The sequence below is a fragment of the Corapipo altera genome, unplaced genomic scaffold (genome assembly GCF_003945725.1).
Source record: "Corapipo altera isolate COAL_440 unplaced genomic scaffold, ASM394572v1 0, whole genome shotgun sequence".
Lineage (NCBI taxonomy): Eukaryota > Metazoa > Chordata > Aves > Passeriformes > Pipridae > Corapipo > Corapipo altera.
The window spans coordinates 57,805,092-57,828,808 of NW_020884872.1; the positions used below are offsets into that span (position 1 = coordinate 57,805,092).

General features: G+C 38.2%; 2 protein-coding genes across 2 annotated transcripts in view; one reads left to right on the forward strand and one right to left on the reverse strand.

Annotated features, from left to right (window-relative positions):
* GTF2F2 (general transcription factor IIF subunit 2) overlaps positions 1-23,717 on the reverse strand; it is an 87,000-nt gene that overhangs the window by 39,126 nt on the left and 24,157 nt on the right. The window contains exon 6 of the mRNA XM_027649255.1: positions 7,381-7,462. Coding sequence (XP_027505056.1) covers positions 7,381-7,462 — 82 coding nt within the window. The remainder of the gene's footprint in view (positions 1-7,380; positions 7,463-23,717) is intronic.
* On the forward strand, positions 17,927-21,770 carry KCTD4 (potassium channel tetramerization domain containing 4). Its single transcript, XM_027649269.1, has one exon. The coding sequence runs from the start codon at positions 18,162-18,164 to the stop codon at positions 18,933-18,935; it is 774 nt and encodes a 257-aa protein (XP_027505070.1). The 5' UTR covers positions 17,927-18,161; the 3' UTR covers positions 18,936-21,770.

The following is a 23,717-nucleotide window of genomic DNA, read 5'->3' on the forward strand; positions in this document are numbered from 1 at the left end:
GAAATACTTCAATAAGCCAGGAAATTACTATGCCACAGACAGAACTTGCCACCTGATTCTAATCTTTGATTTCGCACCAGGATAATTTTTAGTATTCAGTGATATCATATAACTTTGGGAGCTCCTTGGCATCAGGGTTACTGTTGGATGATACTGGTCTACTGATCTCCAAATATCATCAGTAGTATGTCACAAACTCTAAATATCATCAGTAGTATGTGAGCAAAGTTGCTTAAAAATAGAAGATGTGCTATGGTGCTGACATTCTACATATTGTGAAAATTTAAACTTATCAGCCTAGTAGTTGCCAAAGCAGCTTTGCAGAACCCAGAACACCAGCAGTACTCAGCATGACTATAGCATCTGGCATGGGAGCCAGGAAGAGACCCATGAGCTTGAGAGAGCTCTGCTCTGCAACAGAGAAAATGAAAATTTACATCTAAAGGCTAACACCGATACAGAAATGGCCTTTTTTAGATCAGCTGCCTATCCCACTTTCCCTGGCAGGGTCAAGCGTGATGATAAATGAGAAGAACAGAAGGTTAACACGTCTAGTAACAACATATATCTCATGACAGCTAAAACCGAACCCTCTTTCAGATTTTCACCCACTATAGTGTGACTTTCATATTACAGATGGAAAAGAGATGAAAAGAAGGAATTGGTCTGCCCTGGGAAGAGGAAGGATGTCCCTATGCACTAAACAAGTCCCTCATTGAAATCTGCAAACCACCTTAGCAGCAGAGACATCTTCATAATTATTGTAGTCCTGTTAACAGTAAGGTTAAAAGCCCTCCAGCACTGTACGACACCAAAGACATTGGTTTCAAGAGAAGGAATGTGTGCCACTGACAGGAATATAGGTTTACTGGAATTACAAATATCCAGAACTTCTGGTGCTGAGCAATGGTACTGAATGAGGCTTTTTTTCAGCCTGAAGAAGCTGGCTACAACTGAAGCCTGAACATATTCCAGTGTGACTATTTTTAGCCTCAACCCTTTCAGCAGATAAAAAGGAAATGGATGCTTTTTTGCTAATTACCATAAAAGTAAATTAGGTATGTTCTTAAATGCAATGCCTCCGATGGCAGGGGAAAAGGAGCAGTATAACCAGCTGAAGAGAAATACTGTTTCATGAACTCTGGTGTTAAAAAACCAGAACAATGAGAACTCTCCAATCACAACTATTGATTTTCTTCCCCAAAGTATAAGGAAAAAAATCCATGCAGTATTTGCTATAAACTATTCTTATATATGTACCTTCCCTCTGATACATGCAATCTCTCTTCTTTCTGAAAATGACCTTCATGCTAGGCTTCTCTCAGCAATATGCCTTTCTAAAAAGGCACAGAACACACTCACTATGCTCACTGTTAAGAAACTATTTCAATTCCAGAGAAATAAGGGGGAGTCTGGACACAGTCTTGGACAACCAACTCTAGGTGGCCTGGCTTGAGCAGGGGTGTTTGGACTAGATGACCTCCAGAGGTCCCTTCCCAGCTCAACTATACTGTGATTCTGTGACTCTAACCTGGAAACGATAATGTTTAAAAAACAGAAAGAAGGCAAATTTCATGTCACACTGTAACAAAGTCATTTTAAGTTAAAACGAAAGGAGAATGGTAAGTCAGCCACCAAGTAAGCCTATGCTTTTCATCTTTTGTATCCAGGCATTTACAAAAAGGAAGGAAACTGAGATCCAGTGATCAGATCAACGGTCTCTCCCAGAATTTAAGAAAGTATCAGTTTCCATAACTAATATAATTCATATGCCAGAAAATGTATCAAAAAAAGAGGGAATGTACCATACCTCTTTTTTTTTCCCTACAAAACCCACCCCGCCCCCCAACTGGCCTATATACATCTGGCTACTAGAAGCTAAAGACAAGAATGGGGTAAAAAGAACATGCTAACCTTCTGCATTCAGCTGCAGATTTAAGAGGAATATGACAAAATACCTGCTGCATTACCAACATTAGCTATTCCTTATTTATTAGCATTATTATAATGGTTGGAAGCAGAGACCAAAATTACGACCTTTTCATATCACTGAACAAAAAAGCATGGTAATATAAAAGACCAATTAAAATCCAGTCTCAGAACAGTAAAACATGACGGACAAAATGAAAAGGACGAGAGACAGAGAAAAGAACCTAAGATGACAAAGAAATATATAGCAAACCAACAAAAGCAACTCTCCTGACCCCTTAAATGGGGAATAACCACTCCTCTGTGCTGCCGAGTTGATCTGTCTTTAACCTTATTTTTCTTACTTGCTTCTCTCCACTAGTCTCTTCGAAAAATGTGAAAAATGGACTAAAAATGGACAAAGAGACTTCAGTACTAGTGTGGCTGCTACTCTGCAGTTCAATTGTTCACAATCAGAAAACTATTTGCTTGACTTGTGGGTCCTGGTGGGTGTCCAGGAACACAAGAATAATATAAAATACATCTTTTAACAGTACCCTTATGGATATGTTTAATTTTTCACAAATTGCACAAAATTCTCCAGAAAAACTGTGATTGGAAACATTTTAGCACATGGAAAAAAATTATATTTTTTGTATGGGATGAGTAACTCAAATCATCCTGAGGAATGTATTTTTGTACTATGCTGAATCCTACTTCAAGCCACAGAAAATGATCTTCGGTATGTGAAAAATCAAGGTTGTATTGACTCAGAGGCAGATGCAGTCTCAGCTTTGCATAAAAATGGCCTCCCACCTCAAACAAACTGAGCAGCCTTTGTGCAGTGTGTCAGCTTTTGTGGAAAATGCACAAATGTATGCACACATATTCATTCTGGAAAGGAATTCATAGCCAACTAAGCATATCTACAAGAACATATATGAAACAGCATGCTGGTCAAGTTATTAATCTTATTCTGCTAGTAGGGGCTATTTGTGAAAAAAGAACTGGTATAATGCTCATTTTCAGCAATATTCTAAACTGTCAGTCAGTCAATCCTCTCACAGTATTTTAGAGAAGGTGAGCAACTCATATGCACTAATAAATTTCACTTGCTTGACACAGACCACCAAATGTCTGGACTTCTAGAGGCCTCCACGGTGTAGTTGTAAAGATGTGACTTTTCAAACATGGAAGTTCCTTAACTATTCTAGAACATTTTGCAACTCATTTTTTCCTAAAACCCTATCATGCATGTTTCCACTAGCTTATACTAAGGACTTTCATCCTACTCTTTGTAGAAAACTCTTGTAGGAAAAAGCAAAAAGATATACAGAATTCTTGCAATCCTGTTACAAGCTGCCATATTGGCAATCACCACTTTAGACTAACCATACTTCAAAATGTATTTTTAAGTTACTTAAGAGAACTGTAGGCATTACCAGCCTCACTGCAGTGTTAAATGTTGGCTCCTGCAGGCTTTAGGTAATCCTGGGACTCTTTTTTTTTTTTTATCTTCTTCATTTTGTACATTTTGTGACAGTTTGGTAGTTCAGATTAGGTGTTATTGAATCAGAGTCTTCCAAAATCCATTTTGAAAGGTGACCAGTATTTCAGCAGCACATTTGAGAATGAAAACAAGGGCTATGATTTTAACTCGGTTTTTGCCTGCCATCCTCTGCTGTTGGGGAAGCGCTATCAAACAGTGCATTTGACAACTGCCAGAGCTGCAGTTTCATGCACCTTCAAAACCTCCCCCAAGAACTGTGAGTCTGGTGCCTGGCCATCACATTGCAGAGGACCTGAGCAGCCCTCTAGAACTTTCTGTAACTACTGAACTTGACAATATCAGTTTGAATTGGAGCTTTGCAGAAGTTGCTCTTAGATTTTTTTTTTTTTCTTCTCAACTTTACTTCAAAATGAAATGTAGTTTGAGGTATATGATACCAATGTGTTCCAAATATTTTTGAAATTTTTTTTCCTGTGAGGAAATGGAGAAACAGAAGCAAACAAAAATGGGAAAGGGGGACAGAGAAAGAACTGGGGAAGAAGAGAGTTTGCTAAGATCAGAGGGATGAAGAGAATAGACATGAGGACCAGTGAAGGATAGAAACAGGTAATTTGTCAGAAAGAATCTGAGATGGGGTGCATGCCAGTCCCCCATTTCCCCTCTTCTGTGAACAGCAAAAGCCCCTTGCGAGTGTCAACATCTTATTCTCATCTCCTCTCAAATCATCTGGAGCCTAAGAGATCCTGAATGTCTGGGGGACTCCTCTCTCCCTGTGCCCCATTTTTCCCAGTGCAGACAAGCCTCTTGGGAGATCTTTCTTTTTGAAGAGCCATTAACCCCAAGGTGGTTAAACACTGGGATCATGAAATTAATGTAATAGAAGAAAAAATCTCTTGCGCTCAGAAAGAAAAAATAAAGGTACAGATAATGCATCTTCATGGTGGAAAGTAAGATGAAGAAAATAGTCTAGGTTGGGTGGGACCGGCTAGAGAGGATGTAAAGAGGGGAACTATCAAACAGTAAGTATAGTGTAGGCACAGTATTTTCTGTGACCACGGCACAGTAAAACTGTCTGCAGCTGGGAATAGACTGCTCATTTCTTCCCCCCACACAGTTAAAATATTTTAAATGGGATCATGAGATCCACTCCCACAAGACAGAAATCAGGACAGGTGCTTGGAAACCACACATTATTTTCCAGCTAGCCTCAATAGCATCAGCAGCACTAATTGCAAATGTACAACTAATCATTAAGCTGTTACAAAGAACAAATACATTGCTAATAAAAATTTTCTAGGAAATTCAACAGCACAAAGCTTTACTAGTGCAGGATTGCAGGAGTTTCATGGTATTTGTTCTCCTTCTAGAACTTGAAGTTCAGGAAAATTGAAAAAAATTAAATAAATCTGCCAACAACAAAACTTCCAAAATAGAAAACACCAAGTGAAGGTCACACAACCTTTATTTTACCTTTCCAGTTAGTTGTCCCTAGACACTCATTTGTACCTTGTATTCAAAGTGTTGTGAACATCAGCCATCTACAGCCTTCCTGTAATCATATCAAAAGCTGCTTCTTGGGGAAAAACCTCTCCCAGCTACTACACTTGATAACACTTTCACTCACATGTTTCACCAATTTCTGTGATTTCATTATTCATCCTCAAACCTACATGTCACACTTATCTCCCACCTAACTGCTGGCAACTGCATCACAAGACCATTGCTTTGTCCTCTCACTGAAACTCTATTGAGCAGCAGGGAAATCAAATACCATGCATCCATCAGCTGATCTTGTTGACCCAGATACAGATGGTAAAATAGACAGGATCCATATCTGCATTTAATACCAGGAGATACATAATCTCTTTTGGTCATTGCTAGCTCTCAGAAAACAAACGATTACAGTTGTTGAGAGCATGCAGCTTAACTTCATTTTCTAGATCTTAAAAGTTTGAAGCAACTGTATTTATCTTTTAATTTTATTTCCTCCCCAACTCAACTTAATATTGTAACACTTAAAGCCTACACAATAGACTTGCTGTTCTGTCAATATTATAAAGTTCATCTTTGGAGAGTCTGTCTCATATAAAGCACAACAGTAAACAGAAAAATGAATAAAATGGTTTAATATAACATGGTTGTGTAACTTATGTGTTTTATCTTTAATACTGTCACCCTTTTTTATGCACAAATACAGACTGCAGCATGTTGAAGGTGGGAGAGCGTAAAGGGAGTGAAAAATTTGATCCTACTACTCAAATACCAGACACAGTATTTGGACAAAACTCAATTTCTTCTGAAGCTGTGACTGCTAGATCTGCTAAATCTCATGCCGATTCCCAACAGATCAGATTACTTTTTTTTAAACTTCTTGGTAAAAGGCAAAAAATCTTTACAAACATGGAAAACTAGAAAGTAGGTATACACAGCCTGACAATTTTTCTGCAGGAAAGAAAAAACAACAATACCAAACACAAAATCTGCCTTTATGTTTGTACTTCTGTTGCTCCTATAGGAGTTGAATATGACAAAATTGAATACCAGGAGGGGCTGCATGCATCTGAGACAGAAAGCAGAATGCTGAAAAATTCAAAGTTTGGGTAGCACATAATTAAAGCTATCAGTTCTGTTTCAGTCTCCTGCTGAGGCCTTACCAGAAGCAGCTTATCTGATCAACTATGTGCAAAATGCAAAAAAGCACTTGGATCGGGAAACCTGTAATTAGAACAATTATGAAGCAAATACATCCCACAGATTATATTCATGTATATTTAAAATTGCCAGATTGAAATGAGTCCTTTTCTGCCACCATCACGTTCGCCTCATACTCCATTTCCCCCTGATGACAAAAACCATGATAGCAATCACAAAACTCAGTCTGAAATGAAGCAGTTCACTGCACAGGAACAAACTTATGGTACTGATTTGCCAAGAGCTAGAACATAAAGTCTCGAAAATGAATGAATGCAATAAGGAAATACTGGAGCAATTTAGATGACAGAGGAGGTTAATAAAACATAAGATACTGAAAATGTATATGATACATAGAAAACAGATCGGGAATTAGAGAAAAACATCACTTTGCCTTTTCTGCATTTCTTTTGACAATTCTAAAACTAGTCACACGTGATTCTCTTCCTGAAATGTCCTGCTTTGAATTTCTCTATTTACAACAAACTCCCAGTACAAAAGGGTGATTTAATGAAAACTCACATGCTTAATATATATAAAGAAGCACTTAATACAATGCACATTTCAATCCCAAATCTGATTTATTACTAGAGAACATCATAAAGATGTATCCATAAGATACATGAATCACACGTATCACAACTCTAGACATATCTGCTGAACTTTTTAGAAGTCACTAAATGATTTTTTTTTTCAAATCTATGTGTTGTGGTTTCCATACCACTTCTGATACTTTCAGTCATTACCTTTTCTAGCAAGCATGCTAGAGCACTTCTCCACAAACTCTTTCCTATTCTGGGCATTTTAATTATCTTTTTAGAGATTCTTTTTGTCTAACATGGCACAGTATTAAGTGGAATTAAACTCGGACGATCCACAGCGAAACCCATACTCAAGAAGTGTGTCCTGAACAGACCAATGTAAACCTTTAAGTCTTCAGGAAATTCAGCTTCAATCATAGTTGAATATAGTCATACATTCATATGTTCAGGTATGAAGAGGCACAGCATGTGCTCTAGTAAGAGTTTTGCCTATGATAGGACACAGAGGTCTGCATCATCCCACCAGACAAAATCAGAGGGAGGTACAAGTCCCACACAAGCCTTCATTCCCTCCCTACTGTAAATCCACCCCAAAAGCAAGACCAGTTCCGATCCCGTATAAATGTGAAGTAAGACCATGATAATACTGAAGTCATCCACCCCTAGTAAGGCAATAATAAAAGCATCAAAGTGGGATATCACATATCCATTTTAATGAAGCACTCCTACCTTTTCAGCTTCATATAATTTTCACTAGCTGCAGGTCTGCATTCAGCACGTTGCACCACTATTCCTTCCAAGGCAAGTTTATCTAAAATGAAAAAAAAACAAACAAAACTGGACATTAAAATGAGTGTCACCAACATGGTCAAAATTTGAATTATTTTTCACTAAGTAAGAATTTACTAAATAAAATGTAATTATATGTTCTCAAATAAAGTTCTAAAATATCTGATATTTAGACATCAAAGAAATAAGCAGGAAAAACATGTTTGCACAGTTGGTATACCCTAGACTTCCTTATTTTGCCTTCAGATGTTTTATATATTAAGAATGAATCACAAAGATCAAATTTGAAGTAAGAAGTGGCACCTCCTTTCTCTAGATGTTGCGCTCCGATTATCTAGGAACTGCTTTCTGGAAACGTGCAATGAATATAGTCAGTGACTATAAAAACATAATGTACAAAGAAAATCAATTATCAAGTATCCAAAATTAGTGGACAGTAAAATGAAAAGTTAATTTCATTCCTATCCTCAGGAAAAGAGTAACACATTTTCATCTTATTACAATATAAAAAAAAAATTCACTAAAGGAACAACATATGCTAACACTCAGGAAAAAGAAATAAAAACTTTCAGTTAATAACCTAGGACATCACGTACATGTATTCTAGCTAATACTTGTCTCTGTACAGTCACCTCCGTGACAGTCGCTGTTATCCAATGCTATCCAATCCACCTTTTTGCCTAAAGCGATGATGACTAACAGAGCAGTAACAGCCTACTCAATAAAGGTGGGGAAGCCCAAAAATTAAAAGCAACTTGATGTAGAAAGGAAGAGAGAAGTGATGGTGGGCAAACACCTGCATCTCTACTACAGTGTTCTAATGCATAATGATGGGGGGGGAGGGGAGAGCCTGTCAATTTGTTCCTCTCTTTTGGACATCGCCAGTACAATATGTGTAAAACAGATACCTCTGGAACAGATTTGCCATACAACAAACAATGAGCTTTAATGGCTTCATTAGCTCTCACTCTTTAAAATGTCTTTCCAACAGAGAGCCTTGTCTTGCTGTTGGGGTAGGGCACCACATTGCCATTGTCACTTTCAATTGGCAACACAAAAGATAACAGAAATGCTTAGATGTACTGATGCCAAGTAACACAAGGCACTATGAGACGCCTCTGATTTTTCTACTACCTTATAGACTGAAATATTACTACATCTGCAAATCTAAGTCTGCTCTCCCTGAATAACGCAGAGAGCAATTACTCCAACATCATGTATTTTAAAATGACTTAATCTAAAATTTCTTGGTAATCCTTGAAGGGAATAAGAATGCCATATTTTTTTCAGATAGTTTTGAATGAAAGAAAGAAAATTTGTATTAAAACACTTCTGGTTTTGTAGATTCCTAGGTTTATGGTCAGGAGAGACAACTTGGTAAATTTGCCTGACTTCCTATGTATTACAGATAGAAAAATTTTGTTGTCTTTCTTCTCTACAGAACCTTGTGGCTAGTTGTACTATTAGGACATACTATTTTGTACGTACTATTTGTGGCTAGTTGTACTAATATTGCTGCTTAATTTCTAATAAGAATTTGACTCCAGCTTCTAGCAGTTGGTTCTTCTTATGACTCTCATAAAGAGCCTTTCAGTACCTGGTGTTTTTTCCCTTTGAAAGTACTTATACATAGTAATCAAATCATTTCTCAACCATCTTTTCAATAAATGAAGTAATTTAAGCCCATGCATTATCTCATCACACAGCATTTATGGCACACTTAAATCAATTTTGAGTTTCTTATTTGCAACTTGTTCAATCTTGAAATGAAGCTGAATACAGAGACCAGAAACCAGATACAATACTATTGTACTGATCTTACAAAAAACATACATGGAGGTTAAATAACAGATACAGGAGATGGAATTTCTCTCACCTCACTTCAGACATCTCAATTCAATCTCTGAATTCAGCTGAGAGAGGGAAGAAGGGAGACTGCTGAAAGAAAATTGGTCCTACTTCTTTTAGAATTCAGTGATCTGCCTTGTGTTGGATTTTTTTTGTTGTGGTTTTTTGGGGTTTGGTTTTGGGGGGGGTGGGGCAGGACAGTGGTGTCTGTGTCTCATGACCACTTCATGTTTAGATGGCTAAACTGTGTTAAGATCAGTTTGTCTCTAAAAATCAAGATCTGAGGGTTTATGGAGCTGACTGGCTATTATATTACTAACACAACTACTTTGAGTATTTTCTAACCTCACATTTATGTGCTCTGCATTCCCAGTTCCTAGGGGTATAATTGCCTTTGGCTTCATTAAAATGCATTGTCTTTAAACAGATTCTGTGAATTAAGCGATCCCAGTCACACCATGACAGTCCTGTCATAGCTATTCACTGTCTGACCACCATTTGTGTCAATCATGACATTTTATAAGCAGTGATTCTCACTTACCACTACTATCCTCCTCGCTAATCCTGGAGGAAGCCCTTCAAACTACAACCCCAGTGGCTTCCTATTCATAATTACTTTCTGATAACTGTCAGTTTTTCATCTTGTTCTGTGTTTGCTGATTTTTTTTATACATAAATTGGAATGTCACAAGACTCTATGTGCAATATGAAATGCTAAGCAGGCTGCAAACACGCTGTTACTTTCAACTCACAATCTTCAAAATAAACAAATAAACAAAATTAGGTTTGTTTGAACTAGGTAACAATTTTTCCACTAGTTTCTCTGGCACAGGTTCAAGGCTTGCTAACCTATATTCATTTGAGCCATCCAGGCCAGCTGCCTGAACACTGACATGTCACCATCAATCTCCCTGCACCTTGCAGAATTTTTGAATTATTTTTAAGTTTTAAGGATTAGGATAGGTAAAGCAGAGAGCTCCCCCATACCAACTATTTAGGAAATGAACCTGCCAATTAAGCATGTTTATTCTCAGCATTATCATAGAATCACAAAATGGTTTGGGTTGGAAGGGACCTTAAAAATCACTTAGTTCCGACCCCAATGCCATGGGCAGGGACATCTTCCACTAGACCAGGTTGCTCAAAGCCACATCTAACCTGGCCTTGAACACTGTCAGGGATGTGGCATCCACGACTTCTCTGGATATGTCCTCTTCGATGTCTTGGCTAATACCCTCTTTTAATTACCACTGATCCAGATTGACTTCTGCAGTCAAATCCAGATCAAATGTTCCAATCGCCTCACAGTACAAGGTTGTCCACAGTCTCCAAGAACGCTGCCTTGCAGCTAAGCTTGTCTGATGTCTAAGCTCAACCACTGTCCAAAAGCCAAGGTTTATGTCCCATTTTCCCTGGACCCTCTTAAGGATTTTAACATACCCAGAGAGTCTAGCAGAATAAATCTGCAAAGACACATGCAAACCTCTTGATACAAGACTGTAGTGGCGGAATACAGTTTTTAGTGTCTTTGCAGCCCACTCAGCCTTCATTCACCAAACTCAAATTCAGAGACTTGAGTCTGTCTTCTCCTGTTGCAGGACCACAGCTGCACTGGAAAACATCCAAAGTGCTACACATCTGCCTTGGTATTTCCATAGTCACATCAGCCTATAAGGTAACGGATGAATAAGGCATGAAAGTGGCAATTCCCTGTTAAAAATACCTACTCAAATTAATGCAGATAGTACAAGATAAATAAATAGGTCTGGAAAACTAGCTAAGACCAGTGATGAGAAGGGAAAATAAAACATTTTCCCAAGTGTCTTATGCTCTCAGTTGCCCTAAATGGGATGGCAGGTACAAATACACAGTCAGTGCAGCTCCCAACAGGCTGGTCTACGTGACCCATAGCTTCATCGTTAGCTGCCAACTGCACGCTCACCCTGACCTCCCTGCCCAAATGCCCTGGTGCTAAGTCATAAAGTAATTTCAACTGTTGTCTCAGTGAGACAATTGAGAGATATGCTGGGGAGATGCTGATTCCAGCTTCAAGTCCTGCTGACAATCATTATCAAATGAACAGAATGCAGTAAAAGCATTTAAGGCAATTTTCACAAACAGGTATGAAAGAAATTTACTGAAATTGTGCAGAATATGGTCTGATATGGATTCGATTGTTGGAGTTTTTAGAGAGAGATGGGCTGACTTGGAGATTTTAATGTATCTGTTTGACTGCACTCAGCTCCAATTTCCAGCCACTGTCTTATTAGACCATTGACTGCTAGGTTGAAGAGCCTGCTAGGAAAGCATTTCTGCCCATCCATGCACTTATGTACTCTCCACCTTTATCAAGTCTAATAAAAATAAATCATGTTTCCTTGAATCTTCCATTATGCCAATTTTTCAGCTTCTTAATCATTCTTATTGGCCTGAAAAAGTTCAGTTCATGAATGTCTCTCCTGAGACGACGTCTATCACAGCCAGACTTGACAGCATGTGGGACAGGATCTGGTCCTTTACCAACTCCTTCACTTTGTGGGCAGTGCCAAGGAAGAAGGAGATGAATACCTTACTCAGTATGCATGGTTCTCAGGCAGTGGTAAAAAGCAGATGAAAGTGCAGTAAGGACAGGCTATGGGCACATGTGCTTCCAGCTCCTTGACTGGTAGAAGCTGGGCTGTTGCTTCCCAGCTGTCATGGTTTAACCCCAGTCAGCAACCAAGCCCCACAGACTGAGCATGAGCCTGCTCATTTCTAGCTGAACACCACTAACAGTGATAAATTCAATCCAGCACATTCCCATCAAATTTGTCATTGTCTCAAACCCTTTGAGCCTCACATTAGGCACCAAAAAGGACTGCCATGGTTTAACCCCAGCCAGCAACCAAGCCCCATGCAGCCACTCACTCACTCCCCCACCAGCAGGATTAGAGACAGAATCGGAAGGGTAAAAGACAGGAAACTTGTGGGTTGAGGTAAAGACAGTTTCATAGGGAAAACAAAAGCTACACATACAAGCAAAGTGAAACAAGGAACTAATTTGCTGCTTCCCATGTGCAGTCAGGTGTTCAGCCATCCCCAGGAGAGCAGGGCCCCATCACACACAACAGCTACTTGGCAAGATAAACACCATCACTCCAAACGTTGCCCCTTTCCTCCTTCTTTCCCACAGTTTACATATATAAGGATGATGTCATATGGTCTGGAATATCCCCTTGGTCAGTTTGGGTCACATGTCCTGGCTGTGTCTTCTCCCATGCATCCACAACTTCCTTGCCAGTGTGGCAGTATGAAGAGCACAAAAGGCCTTGGCTCTGTGTAAACCCTGCTCAGCAATAAAAAAACCCCCTCTATATCATCGACCTTGTGTTCAGCACAGATCCAAAACACAGCCTCATAACAGCCACTGTGGAGAAAGTTAACTCTACCCCAGCCAAAAGCAGCACACCAGCATCCAAGTTGGAAGCCCTGGAAGTCCATTCTGCTCACTTAAACTGCTGTGCAGCTTCCCAGCTACTACATGTGTTGGCTGGACATGGAATAGCCCCCTCCTACACTAGATCTAAGCTCTGCTCTTACAGACTAAAGGCATTTTATGGCACCTCTCTTGCATTCAAAAGGCAGCCTCAAAGCTGGTGCCCTTCTCAGACCACCCTTCCCTAGCAGCTATGCAACTAGAGAAGAGGATCACCCAGTCTTCACTTGGCATTCCCTTATTTAGGAATCCAAGGATGCATCCTACATTTGTTTACTGACCACTGCACAGAAAAATGACCTTATGTTCAGTTGCCAGTGATGCATTATATATAGATCAGAGCCTCTGCCCTAACTCTCCTGCAAAAATACACACTGCAAGCCCTGTCTAGGGTGTATTCCTGGGCATATAAACTTCATATTTGGTGATGTTAAAATACTATCCCAACCAACAATCCAAATGGTTCTGCATCAGCAGTGTACTGCCTTACTGATTACACTCTCATCAGTATCATCTCCAAGATCACCAGTAACTAACTATCTCTTTCTTGATCGCTCACTAAAAAACATAGGACCAAGAACCAAATCACAGGAACATTTCAGTGATAATTCTCTACTTAACATTTCCCAGTTTGAAGCCTGCAGACAATTTTTGTATAGCTAAATTATAGGAAAACTAATATGGTATACATTCTACTACAAAATGACAAATGAAACATACTGCAAGATTTAACAGAAAAATCATCATCTGCTGTTCCGAACAAATTCTAACTAAAAAAGAGGGCAAAAAAATTTGGCACCACTTATTTTCTCTCCACCCATATTGATTAGTATTATATTATTCTCCCTTAATTTTTAACTGATTGATTTCCAAGTCAGATGTTTTATTGTTTTTCGTACAGTACCTTTTCATATTTAAATACCTGTGTCATCCAATTCACCTTTCAAATACTGGCACAGCATTTGCTTTTCCAGTCTTGTAGCACTGCAGTGCTCAAAAATTATTAAAAATATCAACAGCAACCTGAATAGTTTCTTAGAAAGCCCTTTGAAAACTCTTTGATGCCTAAAAGAAAATTCAGGGAGAAAAACTCCGAGACAATTTAGTTTTGAAGGTGAGATAAGGAAAGGATTTAATTTGTGCCTAGGCATAAAGCTACAAGATGCGAGCATGCCTCTCTGTTATAAATGTTACAATTTATAATACTGCCTGTCCAATCCCAGATTTTCCACCCCGGCTTTTGCCCTGGTCCACCCTCAGTCACGCCTCTTGGGAACTGGGCCTGGGGTCTCTGAGACCCTCTCTTCATCATTCTTCATCTTTCTCAGGGTACAGGGGGCACATAGTCACCTAGTCCTTGACTGTGCTCTGTGGTTTAGGCCAAAGTACAAGTGTTCTCTAAACAGAATAGGCCTACCTTGACAAGAGACTAAACATTTTCTAATGGAATTCAGGGGATATTTGATATGGGGAATTGGGGTAAAAGGGTTGTAGTTACTAAGATAAAGGTAAGGGAATAAGTGCTGCTGCTTCTAAAACCTACTTCTGGTATATAACTACTTATAAAACTTATAAAAATTAGAAAAATAAAAAAAAAACAGATGGACCTTAAGCCATCACTTGAATGCAAATTTTTCAGACTTGCTGATTTGAAAATCTTCAATTTTAATTACTATATAGAGCTGTTACTACGTAACAGCTTCAATGACTGTTAATCAACATCTGGAGATATTCTCATTCCAGTTATATCTGTGCTACCAACATCGTGAAACAGGAGCTACTGAATGGTTTAATTGTCCAATGACCTGGCCAATTTTCTGAGTTATGACATTAAATGGCAAGTAAGCTGCCTCAGTAACCCAAATGGATTCCATTAGCATGGCTTCCTAATACACATCTAAAATTCTCTCCATCTTATAGCTGAGTTTTCTCCTCATATCCTTTTGCACTGTAATAAATAAAAGTAGCTGTTTTCTGTAACCCAGGTTATTTTCACTGGACAGCAGACTGTCAGTGAGGCTGGTACTCTTTGGATAGGTAAGCTGAAACATTAGTAAAGCACCAACTTTTCTGTGGTGTGCTCTGGACGTGAATTCTCAGTTCCATGGCATGCTCAAGCTTCCAGACCAGGAGGTTCAGGAAGAGGGTGGAAACTGAGCGGGAGTGACCTTATTTTCCAAAAGGAAATTTGTAGGGCAGAATGAGGAGCAGCAGGCTAGCCTCTTCCTCCTTGGTTTTGTTTTTTCTGTGTAAGTGATAAATACCAGCACTGCATTTTCACTGTCTCCAGGATGGTTTGTCTGACCGAGAAGAAACCGAAAAGCTCTGTGGGTTGCCCTTTGGTGCAACCCAAAGGGTGACTAACTTGGAAACTGAGTACTACTACAGCCACTCTCCTAAGTGTGTGTAAGGGTGCTTAGTATATTTTCTGGCTTAATATGGAACCCAAACAATATGCTTTCAATTGCTGGATTCCAGCACTACTCCTTACTTGAATGGCCAATCCCAGCATACAGGTGACATTGATAATCTGTGAAGCAGCAGTCATTTCAGGATTGCTAGCTACCCACATGGGCAAGTGGGACACTTCAGCTGGATAGGGCAGAAACAGACAGTTCACTCACAGCAAGGGAATGCACCCAGCAACAAGTTACTCTGTCTCAATAGAAGCTGGAAGCAAGAAGATCTGGGATGCATTTAGCATATCTCAGCTGTCACAGCGGTACACAACAAAAAAAGATTCCCAAAGCACAAAAACGGTCAAAGTCTCGAACTTGACTGCAAGAAATACTTCCATATCTTTGCCAAAATGAACTTCTGGATGATCTTCCAGTGCATGGACAAAAAGACAGAAAAAAGGAAATCCAGCACAGCTACACCTTCAAAAAACAACGAGCTATGTGAAACCGCCCCACTAAAACTACAGGCACGACAATACCATATGTATCACTGAGTGCACAGGAATAACCATGGGTTTTTTTGAAAAGTCTTGTAGTATGGCACAGAAAGTGGAAAATTTTCACCAAGAAATGCCAGGCTTTAATTTTGTATCACAGATGACTGTCAGCTGAAGTGAAATAAAGTTACATGGGTTTGTGGTGATGAAAATTTTACAGCAGCTCTAAATTTTTCAAGTCTCAAAGGTTTAAATGTAAATATTCATGAACTCCACAGAGTATATTTTCCACATCAAATTCATTTTGAATATTGTATCATACAAACTACTAGAACGACTTTGCATGATCTTTCAAAGAATACTTACTCGTTTACCAAAGTGGAAAATTTCAACTGCAAGAGTTAGAACACTGAGAAGATGATGAAAATTTAAGTAAGCAGATACTGTTCTCTAACTTCTGTCTGTTAAAGTGTAGACAGCTTAACTGGCCATGGAAAATTTCTTATCTTTTACAAATCCCTGCTCTCCTTGTAAACTCCTGCTCACCTGTGCCAGGACACTCGTAGTTCAGCTTCAGAGTATTTCAAGTTCACTGTGTAAGATGCAAGCACCACAGAAATCATTCTCTTAGAGTTTAACAGACTATAAGATGGTTTAATACTGTAGCTATGCCCGATGTAAGCCCATTAAGTAAATTTTCCATTACTTGACAATAAACTAAATTTGAATGGATGTCTCCTGTAACAGAAAAAGAAAATCACACTTGAAACTAATTGGCTCTTTCATTTTCTCAATTATTAATTCAATAACCATGAAAGGATTTAATTTTGAAAAAAAATCCAAATGTTTAAAAATTAGAAACTAGTTGAAATTCCTTCAACTGAAGTTATGATGAACATATCCATCATATCAAAGAGTTAAAAACAAAACCATGACTAATTCCTGATAAATCAAACCTAATGAATAATATCTGCTTAATATATCACATACAGCAGCAGAAAAATTTAGTGTGTAAGTGCTAGAGATACCCTGGCAAGAAGAATAGAGAGTAAAAAAAAAGTGTATTTATTTGCGCTAGATTCAGTTATTAATTAATAAAATATAATAGCAATTACCCTGCAGTATCAATAAACAGCCTTAGAGAAAGTGGGAGCAGTAGAAATATTTAGAAATAGAGCAGAAGAATTTACATAAGAATAATTGCCTTTCCACTGCTAATCAGGCAAAACAGGACACATCTACCTGTAAAGTGAAAAATACATCTTGAAAAAGATGGGACCTCCTCTCCAGATCTAGCCCAAGGTAAGCGTTTGCTTCCACCTGTGCTGGGGAATGCATGATGTGGCTCCCATCCGTCCACTTCCCCAAGGAAAGAAACATAGAGATGTGTGGAGAGCTTTCCCTTTCCTGCTCCAAGCTGCAAATGTTTAAAGGGGAAACCTTTTTTTAAGAGGCAACTGAGAGAGAGGCTTAAAGCACAGGAGGGAAGACAGCCATTCGATTCCAACGATGTTTCGCCTCCCCACACCCAAGTGTTGCTAAGTGTTGTTATGTGATGTTCAAAGCTATCTCTAGGCACACTAACCCTTTGTTCCACAGGGCAGCTCAGTTTTTCTATCAAAAAAGAACAAACTGATGCTAGACAGTCTTGGTGACTTAAAAGCAATTACAAATATAAATAGTAAATACCCCCTCTAAAACAGTTTTTGTCTGTGGCACACAGAAAGGCAGTAAGCAAAACCTAATCAGGCTGCAGCTCCTGTGTTGGTGAGGATATTCCCTGTGACTGCAAATGAGAGCTTTCACCAAAAACTTAAAACAGTCAGACCAACGAGCCCTAAGCATAAGCATCACCTCCAGAGTATCTTCTGTGGAAACATCTCACTGCTGTGTACGTGTCCAATAAATGAGTGTCATGCATGTGCACACACTCCATAGACGACAGCCCCCTTGTACAGACAGGGACACCTTTCCTTTCAGTACTGTCCTGCTGTATGTGTCAGATACTATACTCATTACCAAAAAAAATGTCAAAAGAGGCCTTGTGAAAATTAAAATCCTTGAAACATAAATAAAGCTATCTGTTTAACACTTTAAGCACTAAATATGATTTGGCTAGCTGATACTACAAATATATCCTCAACCATTAAAGATAAGGTGTCATTTAGAACAGTAGTATGCATTTCTGTGGATAAGCCCAGAAGCTACATAAACTTCTTAAGACTTAAAGGAAAGAAGGAGACAAACAGCTGTTATACCCTTCTTCCCTTATACAGTTAAATGCAAATTCTCCTTTACAGTCATATTCCTGCTATCACCCTGCACACACAGCTGATACGCCACCTACTGCAAACCCAAGCTGGCAGTCAGAGCAATGCTAGCAGCATTTCCATTCCAACATCGTTCCGGAGCTGAATAAAGGTGCTTTTTAAAAAGAAACACCCTCTTTACAAGCTGACAAGAACAAAGCAGGATAGCTGGCTTTTTGTCTCAGCTTCAATAATGGAGAAAAAAGCAAGCAGAAGAGAAAATGAATGCGAAGAAAAAAACAGGAACTCTGAAGGCTCTGAGCAAGACAAGGAATATAAAACGTCTCTGATTACTCTGAATGTTGGTGGTTATCTATATATCACACAAAAACAGACACTAACCAAGTATCCTGATTCGTTTCTGGAAGGAATCATAAACGGAAGAATAATGTGTCCATTTGATGCAGATGGTCATTACTTCATAGACAGAGATGGACTCCTTTTCAGACACATACTCAACTTCCTACGAAATGGAGAACTTCTTCTACCGGAGGGGTTTCGAGAAAATCAACTTTTGGCACAAGAAGCTGAATTTTTCCAGCTTAAGGTACTCTCGGATGCAGTGAAATCAAGGTGGGAGAAGGAGCAGCTAGCATCTCGAGAGACTACTTTCCTGGAAATAACTGACAGCCACGACCGTTCACAGGGACTCAGAATCTTTTGTAATGCTCCTGATTTCATTGCAAAAATAAAATCCAGAATTGTACTGGTGTCTAAAAGCAGGCTGGATGGATTTCCGGAAGAGTTTTCAGTATCTTCAAATATTATTCAATTCAAGTACTTCATAAAGTCTGAAAATGGTACACGACTGGTACTGAAGGAGGATAACACCTTTGTCTGCACCTTGGAAACTCTTAAGTTTGAGGCTATAATGACGGCTTTAAAATGTGGATTTAGACTGCTGACCAGTCTGGATTGCTCAAAAGGGTCAATTGTTCACAGTGATGCACTGCATTTTATCAAGTAATCACAAAGGCAAAGGACACAAGCATGCAGCCAGTAAACCTCCTTCAGCTGCAGCCTCCTGGCATCACAAATAATGTATCTAACTAGCCTTGTACCACAGAGCTCAGCTGCTAATCAACTGATGTGAGCTAATGGTATGTAAATCTCATAATGACATCTATCTCTGGCTTACCTAAGCTGAATGAAAATTTTATGTCTGAATTTAATAAAAATTACCTGTTAACATTGTAAACACAGATTGAATGCTTTATGCTTTTTGTAATATGTTTTTCCACTGCTGTCTTTCAAGCAGAGTCTAGCTGAATTTTTGTGTACCTGTGTGACTAACATGCATACACCTAACTGCTCTGCTGAACAGCAGTGGCAGTATTTTCACATAATAAATAGGCTTAAAATATGTTTTGCTTATAACAAATTTAAAATGGATTTTAACTGGAATAAATGATTTTGACTGTTCATTAGTGTTTATGCTAATCTATTGTACCACATTTGCAAAAAACAAGATTGAAAGAGAGTTTAAAATTAATCAACTTGATTTTAAATGATTTCTCAACTCACTACCAAGTTTATACTATGTTATTACACTAATAACAATTGCCAAAAAGATGTAAACCAACAAAATAATGCTGGGGGAGATTCATTCTATTATGAGAAACGAGTTCAATCTGCACAGAATGCTACATTTTCTAATATATATACATATCAAATGGCTAATAAAAATATTTGACATAAAGCTAAATGTAACAGGTTTCCAGTAATGACATCCTACAATGCTATAGTCACTATTTCCTAGCAATCATTTGTGCTCATAAGGACAGGCAATTACCAGAGCCCTTGCTTTGCACAGTGGCTTACTAAATGCAACTAGTACTATCAGTTTTGAATAGACCACCTGCTGGCATTTAAGATTATTCACTCTAAGTAATAGAGTGAATAAACCTTAATTCTCCTCATCTCCACTATTTATCAAATATTTTCATTTATATTTTAAACAAAGTTGTAATAGCTTCTATAGAACAACTGTAACTAATTTAACCACAGGCATTACAAAGCAGTCACTTCACAAAAGCAAACTGAAAAATCATCACAAAAGGCAAAAAAAAAAGCTTCACTAAATCTAAGTTTAAGCTTTGTTTGTCATTGAACACAATCATCATTCACAGCTCATATGAACCCAAAATTCAGGTAAAATGCTAATAAAAAAAAATAAAATAATAATAAATAAAAAAAAATGAAATAAAAAAACCAACTAAGTAGTTCTCCCAAAACATCAATTTTGTAAAGGAAAAAATACTAAGAATGTCAACAGAACACAGTACAATCTATAGTAGAAGCAACAGCCAAGAAAAACAGCTAACACGAGACAAGCTGAGAACAGTTTTGTTTTGGATTTTAGAGGGAAAAAAATCAATCCTTAGTAGTACCAACTACAAATATAAATGCAAGGTCTATTTATCCTTCAAGATGAAACTGTTTCACTTGTAACATACAACAAGTGTTGCTAACTAGGTTCCTTGCCAGACATCAACTAAGACGGGGACTCCACAACTCCAGACCAGGCAGCAGTGACTGAACCATATTCCAATATGATTTTATCAAATGGGAAAATTCCACCTCTCCAGAATACTCCCTCAGAATGAATCCACTATCTAGAAATGATCAAGTTTTCTAATCCAGTCCCCACAGTACAGACTTACAGTTCATAAAAGTTGTGGTTCTAAGTGGAACTTTTCCAAACTCAACTATCTAAAAATCAGATCACTCTACATTTCAGGTATACAAGCTGAAGAACTGTCCATGTATCCCAAAACTTTTCTGAATTTGTCCAAATGCATTAACTATCTACAAACAAAAGGTATAATATAGTAAAATACTATTCTTTACATATGCCATCAGTGTGTCATCCTTCTCTCCTCCCCCTCCAAGTTCTTTTCTAATTGATATATTAAAAAAAATCCTCATTAACCACTAATCTTGTGCTTATAAGAATCTGTAGAACTTCTGTGAAAATAAATGTGAAAGCTCCCCTAAAAGAAATCCAAAATCCTGCTGATCTTCTAGGACAAGATCAAGAAACACCATCACACAGAACAATTACAAGAAAAGGCCTTTGTAGACACAATTCTCTACATGAGCAAGAAAAAGTGACATGACAGTCTAAAAAAGCTCCATAACGAATCTACAAGTTTTAAAGCAGTATGCTCTCAGTGCTGTCAAATACACAGCCTGCATCAGCACAAAGTGGAGGAGGCTGTTGCTCCTAGGATGTCAAATCATCCATTTTCACTTAAATGCTTGTGGTTATAACCTTCATTTGTAATGGATCTTTGACTGACATTTAAAATGTCATTGCAGTTGAAAAGAAAAAAAGCCCCAATCAATTTTGATTTCAAACAATTAATATATGTTAATTAAAATATGTTGTGGTTGTTTGCCTTTCAGTTGGGCTCTTAGGATGCCAAACATCAAGGAATCAATCATTAGCACTTTATATCAGAAAGCAGTACCTGTATTTATCAGAGCATGATTTCACTCATGAAAAACCATTAGAGAATTTGATAGGTCTGCATTTGTTGTAGAAAATACCTTTTTAATTAAAGTTATTCATAAACTGGTAATCACAGGTAAAATGCAAACCATCTGACACATTTTCTAAGAATATTCTATACAATAGTCTATCATAAAAGATTTACAGAAAGTCTTTATTTGTCAGGTTTTTGGTTCAGAGTACCTACTGCCCTCTTAACCTGTGAAAGAGAACTTGAAACCCTTTTTTTTAAGTGAAAAATGTACAGTTCTAATCATTAGTAAAAATAAACTCCTGTGTTGTTTGGTTGGTTTGTTGCCTTTTTTTTTTTTAATTCAGTGACTCATTAAGTTACACACTTTTAAATGGATTTTTTATATGTCTGTGTAAATAACACTGACATCTATGGCATACATGTGAAGACATCTGCTGTAACACAGTGTTGTCTTCTTTTCCCATTTTCATGAGCACTCATGCATTTCTGCAAGTGTCAGGGCTTGAAATTTTTACACACCATCTCTGATCAGAGGCACCTCACTCAGCTCTTTGAATTACAAAGCAGAAAGGAACATAGAGTAAAAAATTCGTTCTTTTCCCTGTTCACATTGAACAAATCCACAAGCATATTGAATATATCAGCTGCCATATCAGCTACAGACACTTCAAAGTACTTATAAACTTGAGTAATTTTTCAAACCAGGGTGGAGGCGTGTCTTGCTTTGATATATGAATAAAATGATCACATAAAATCTCCATACTGTGAATACTGTTTCCTTTTTACTCCATAAAGATATTAAATAAAACTTAAATATATTTTGCATATGTTGTGTCAGTCCAGTGGATACTTGTGTTCCACCATAGTAGGGTGTGCCAGAAAAGGTACCCAGTTATACATCAGTTATCTCTTCAGTCTTTTTTTAAGGCTGGAAATTTCAAATTCAATAACTACCATAACAATAGGAAAGTTGCAAAATCAAGTGCTTAAGTTAGAAATACCAACAGTTCTTCTAACAACATCCTTTAGGACACAATGTGCATGCAAAGTATTTCTATTTTTCTTTCTGTCATTAAGACTTGGATCACAATGAACTTACCAGAACTCTCCTGCAAGTATCAGGAAGGAATGACAATTACCAAAATTTATCCAATGATCTTCAACTGCTTGGCTATGAGTAAAAAGGAACTTCCTCCCCTCTCCCCAAGGAGGCACTTAACCTGCTGCCAGGCTTGGTCAGCTCCACTTGCCTCCTGTCCATTTTCTTGGGTGAGAAAAGGGGACACCAAGCAGAGAGGACAGAGGCAGTTGAAGGTAGGACTGACCCCCATACACTGCAAAAAGAATATCCTTGCCCCTATGAATTCCTTGAATGACTGCTCATAGAAAAATATTAATAGTTGCCAAATTGACCAAAATACTGACACTTGGATGCCCATCTTTCCCCATTGGTAGAGGAGAAGCCAAGGGCTCCTTATCACACTTGATAGTACACTGGCATAGGTACCAACTGCATGGATTTCTATATGAGGACAAAACTATGAGGCTGCACTACCCCAGACTAAGGTCTGTTTAGCCCAGTGTCCCCTGGTCATTGTGAACTGTTTCTAACCCCTGAGCTTTCCCATCTCTGGGCAGAAATCCCCATTTTTGATCCTTTGACTCTTCCCCTTGTTCTCTCCTCCCATCATACAACGACTTTTCATTTTTCTTTCACCAGACCATTCCTAGGGATGCCTAGGAAAGAATATAAAACTAGAAAAAACATATGTTATGCCCCCTTGAAGTATTTCCTCAGTCTCCAAACACATACTGCCCAATGACTTCTAGAGTTAGATTTGGTTTCTAGGAGGAGCCTTGATGCTGTGAAATACACAGGCTGTCCAATTGCAGCTCCAACTCTGCACCTCCAGCTCTAGCTCACCCACTGGCCAAAGTTTCACAGCACCATAATTGCACTATTGACATTTTCAAACACTCATGTCTTTTTTTTTTCTATTTGTACCTATTACAACTGTTTAAGTGACAATTAGTCTCTTCTTTTCTACAGTAGGTAATGCCCCTCTAGATCATAAACGGAAAAAAAATTACATCATCATTTGCAGCAATCAGTGGTATTATTATTTTCACCTTTTAAAAGTATTGCAAGGTTTCCATTCAGTAAGATGAGAACAGTTTGAGAAAATTATCTTCCTTCTCCTCTCCCCATTAGTATACAAGCAGAATAATGGCAGGCAATAAATAATACAATTTAATAAGAG

What these genes read in the sequence shown, in the direction of transcription:
- KCTD4 (XM_027649269.1), top strand. Translation starts at nt 18,162, where the DNA reads ATGGAGAAAAAAGCAAGCAGAAGAGAAAATGAATGCGAAGAAAAAAAC.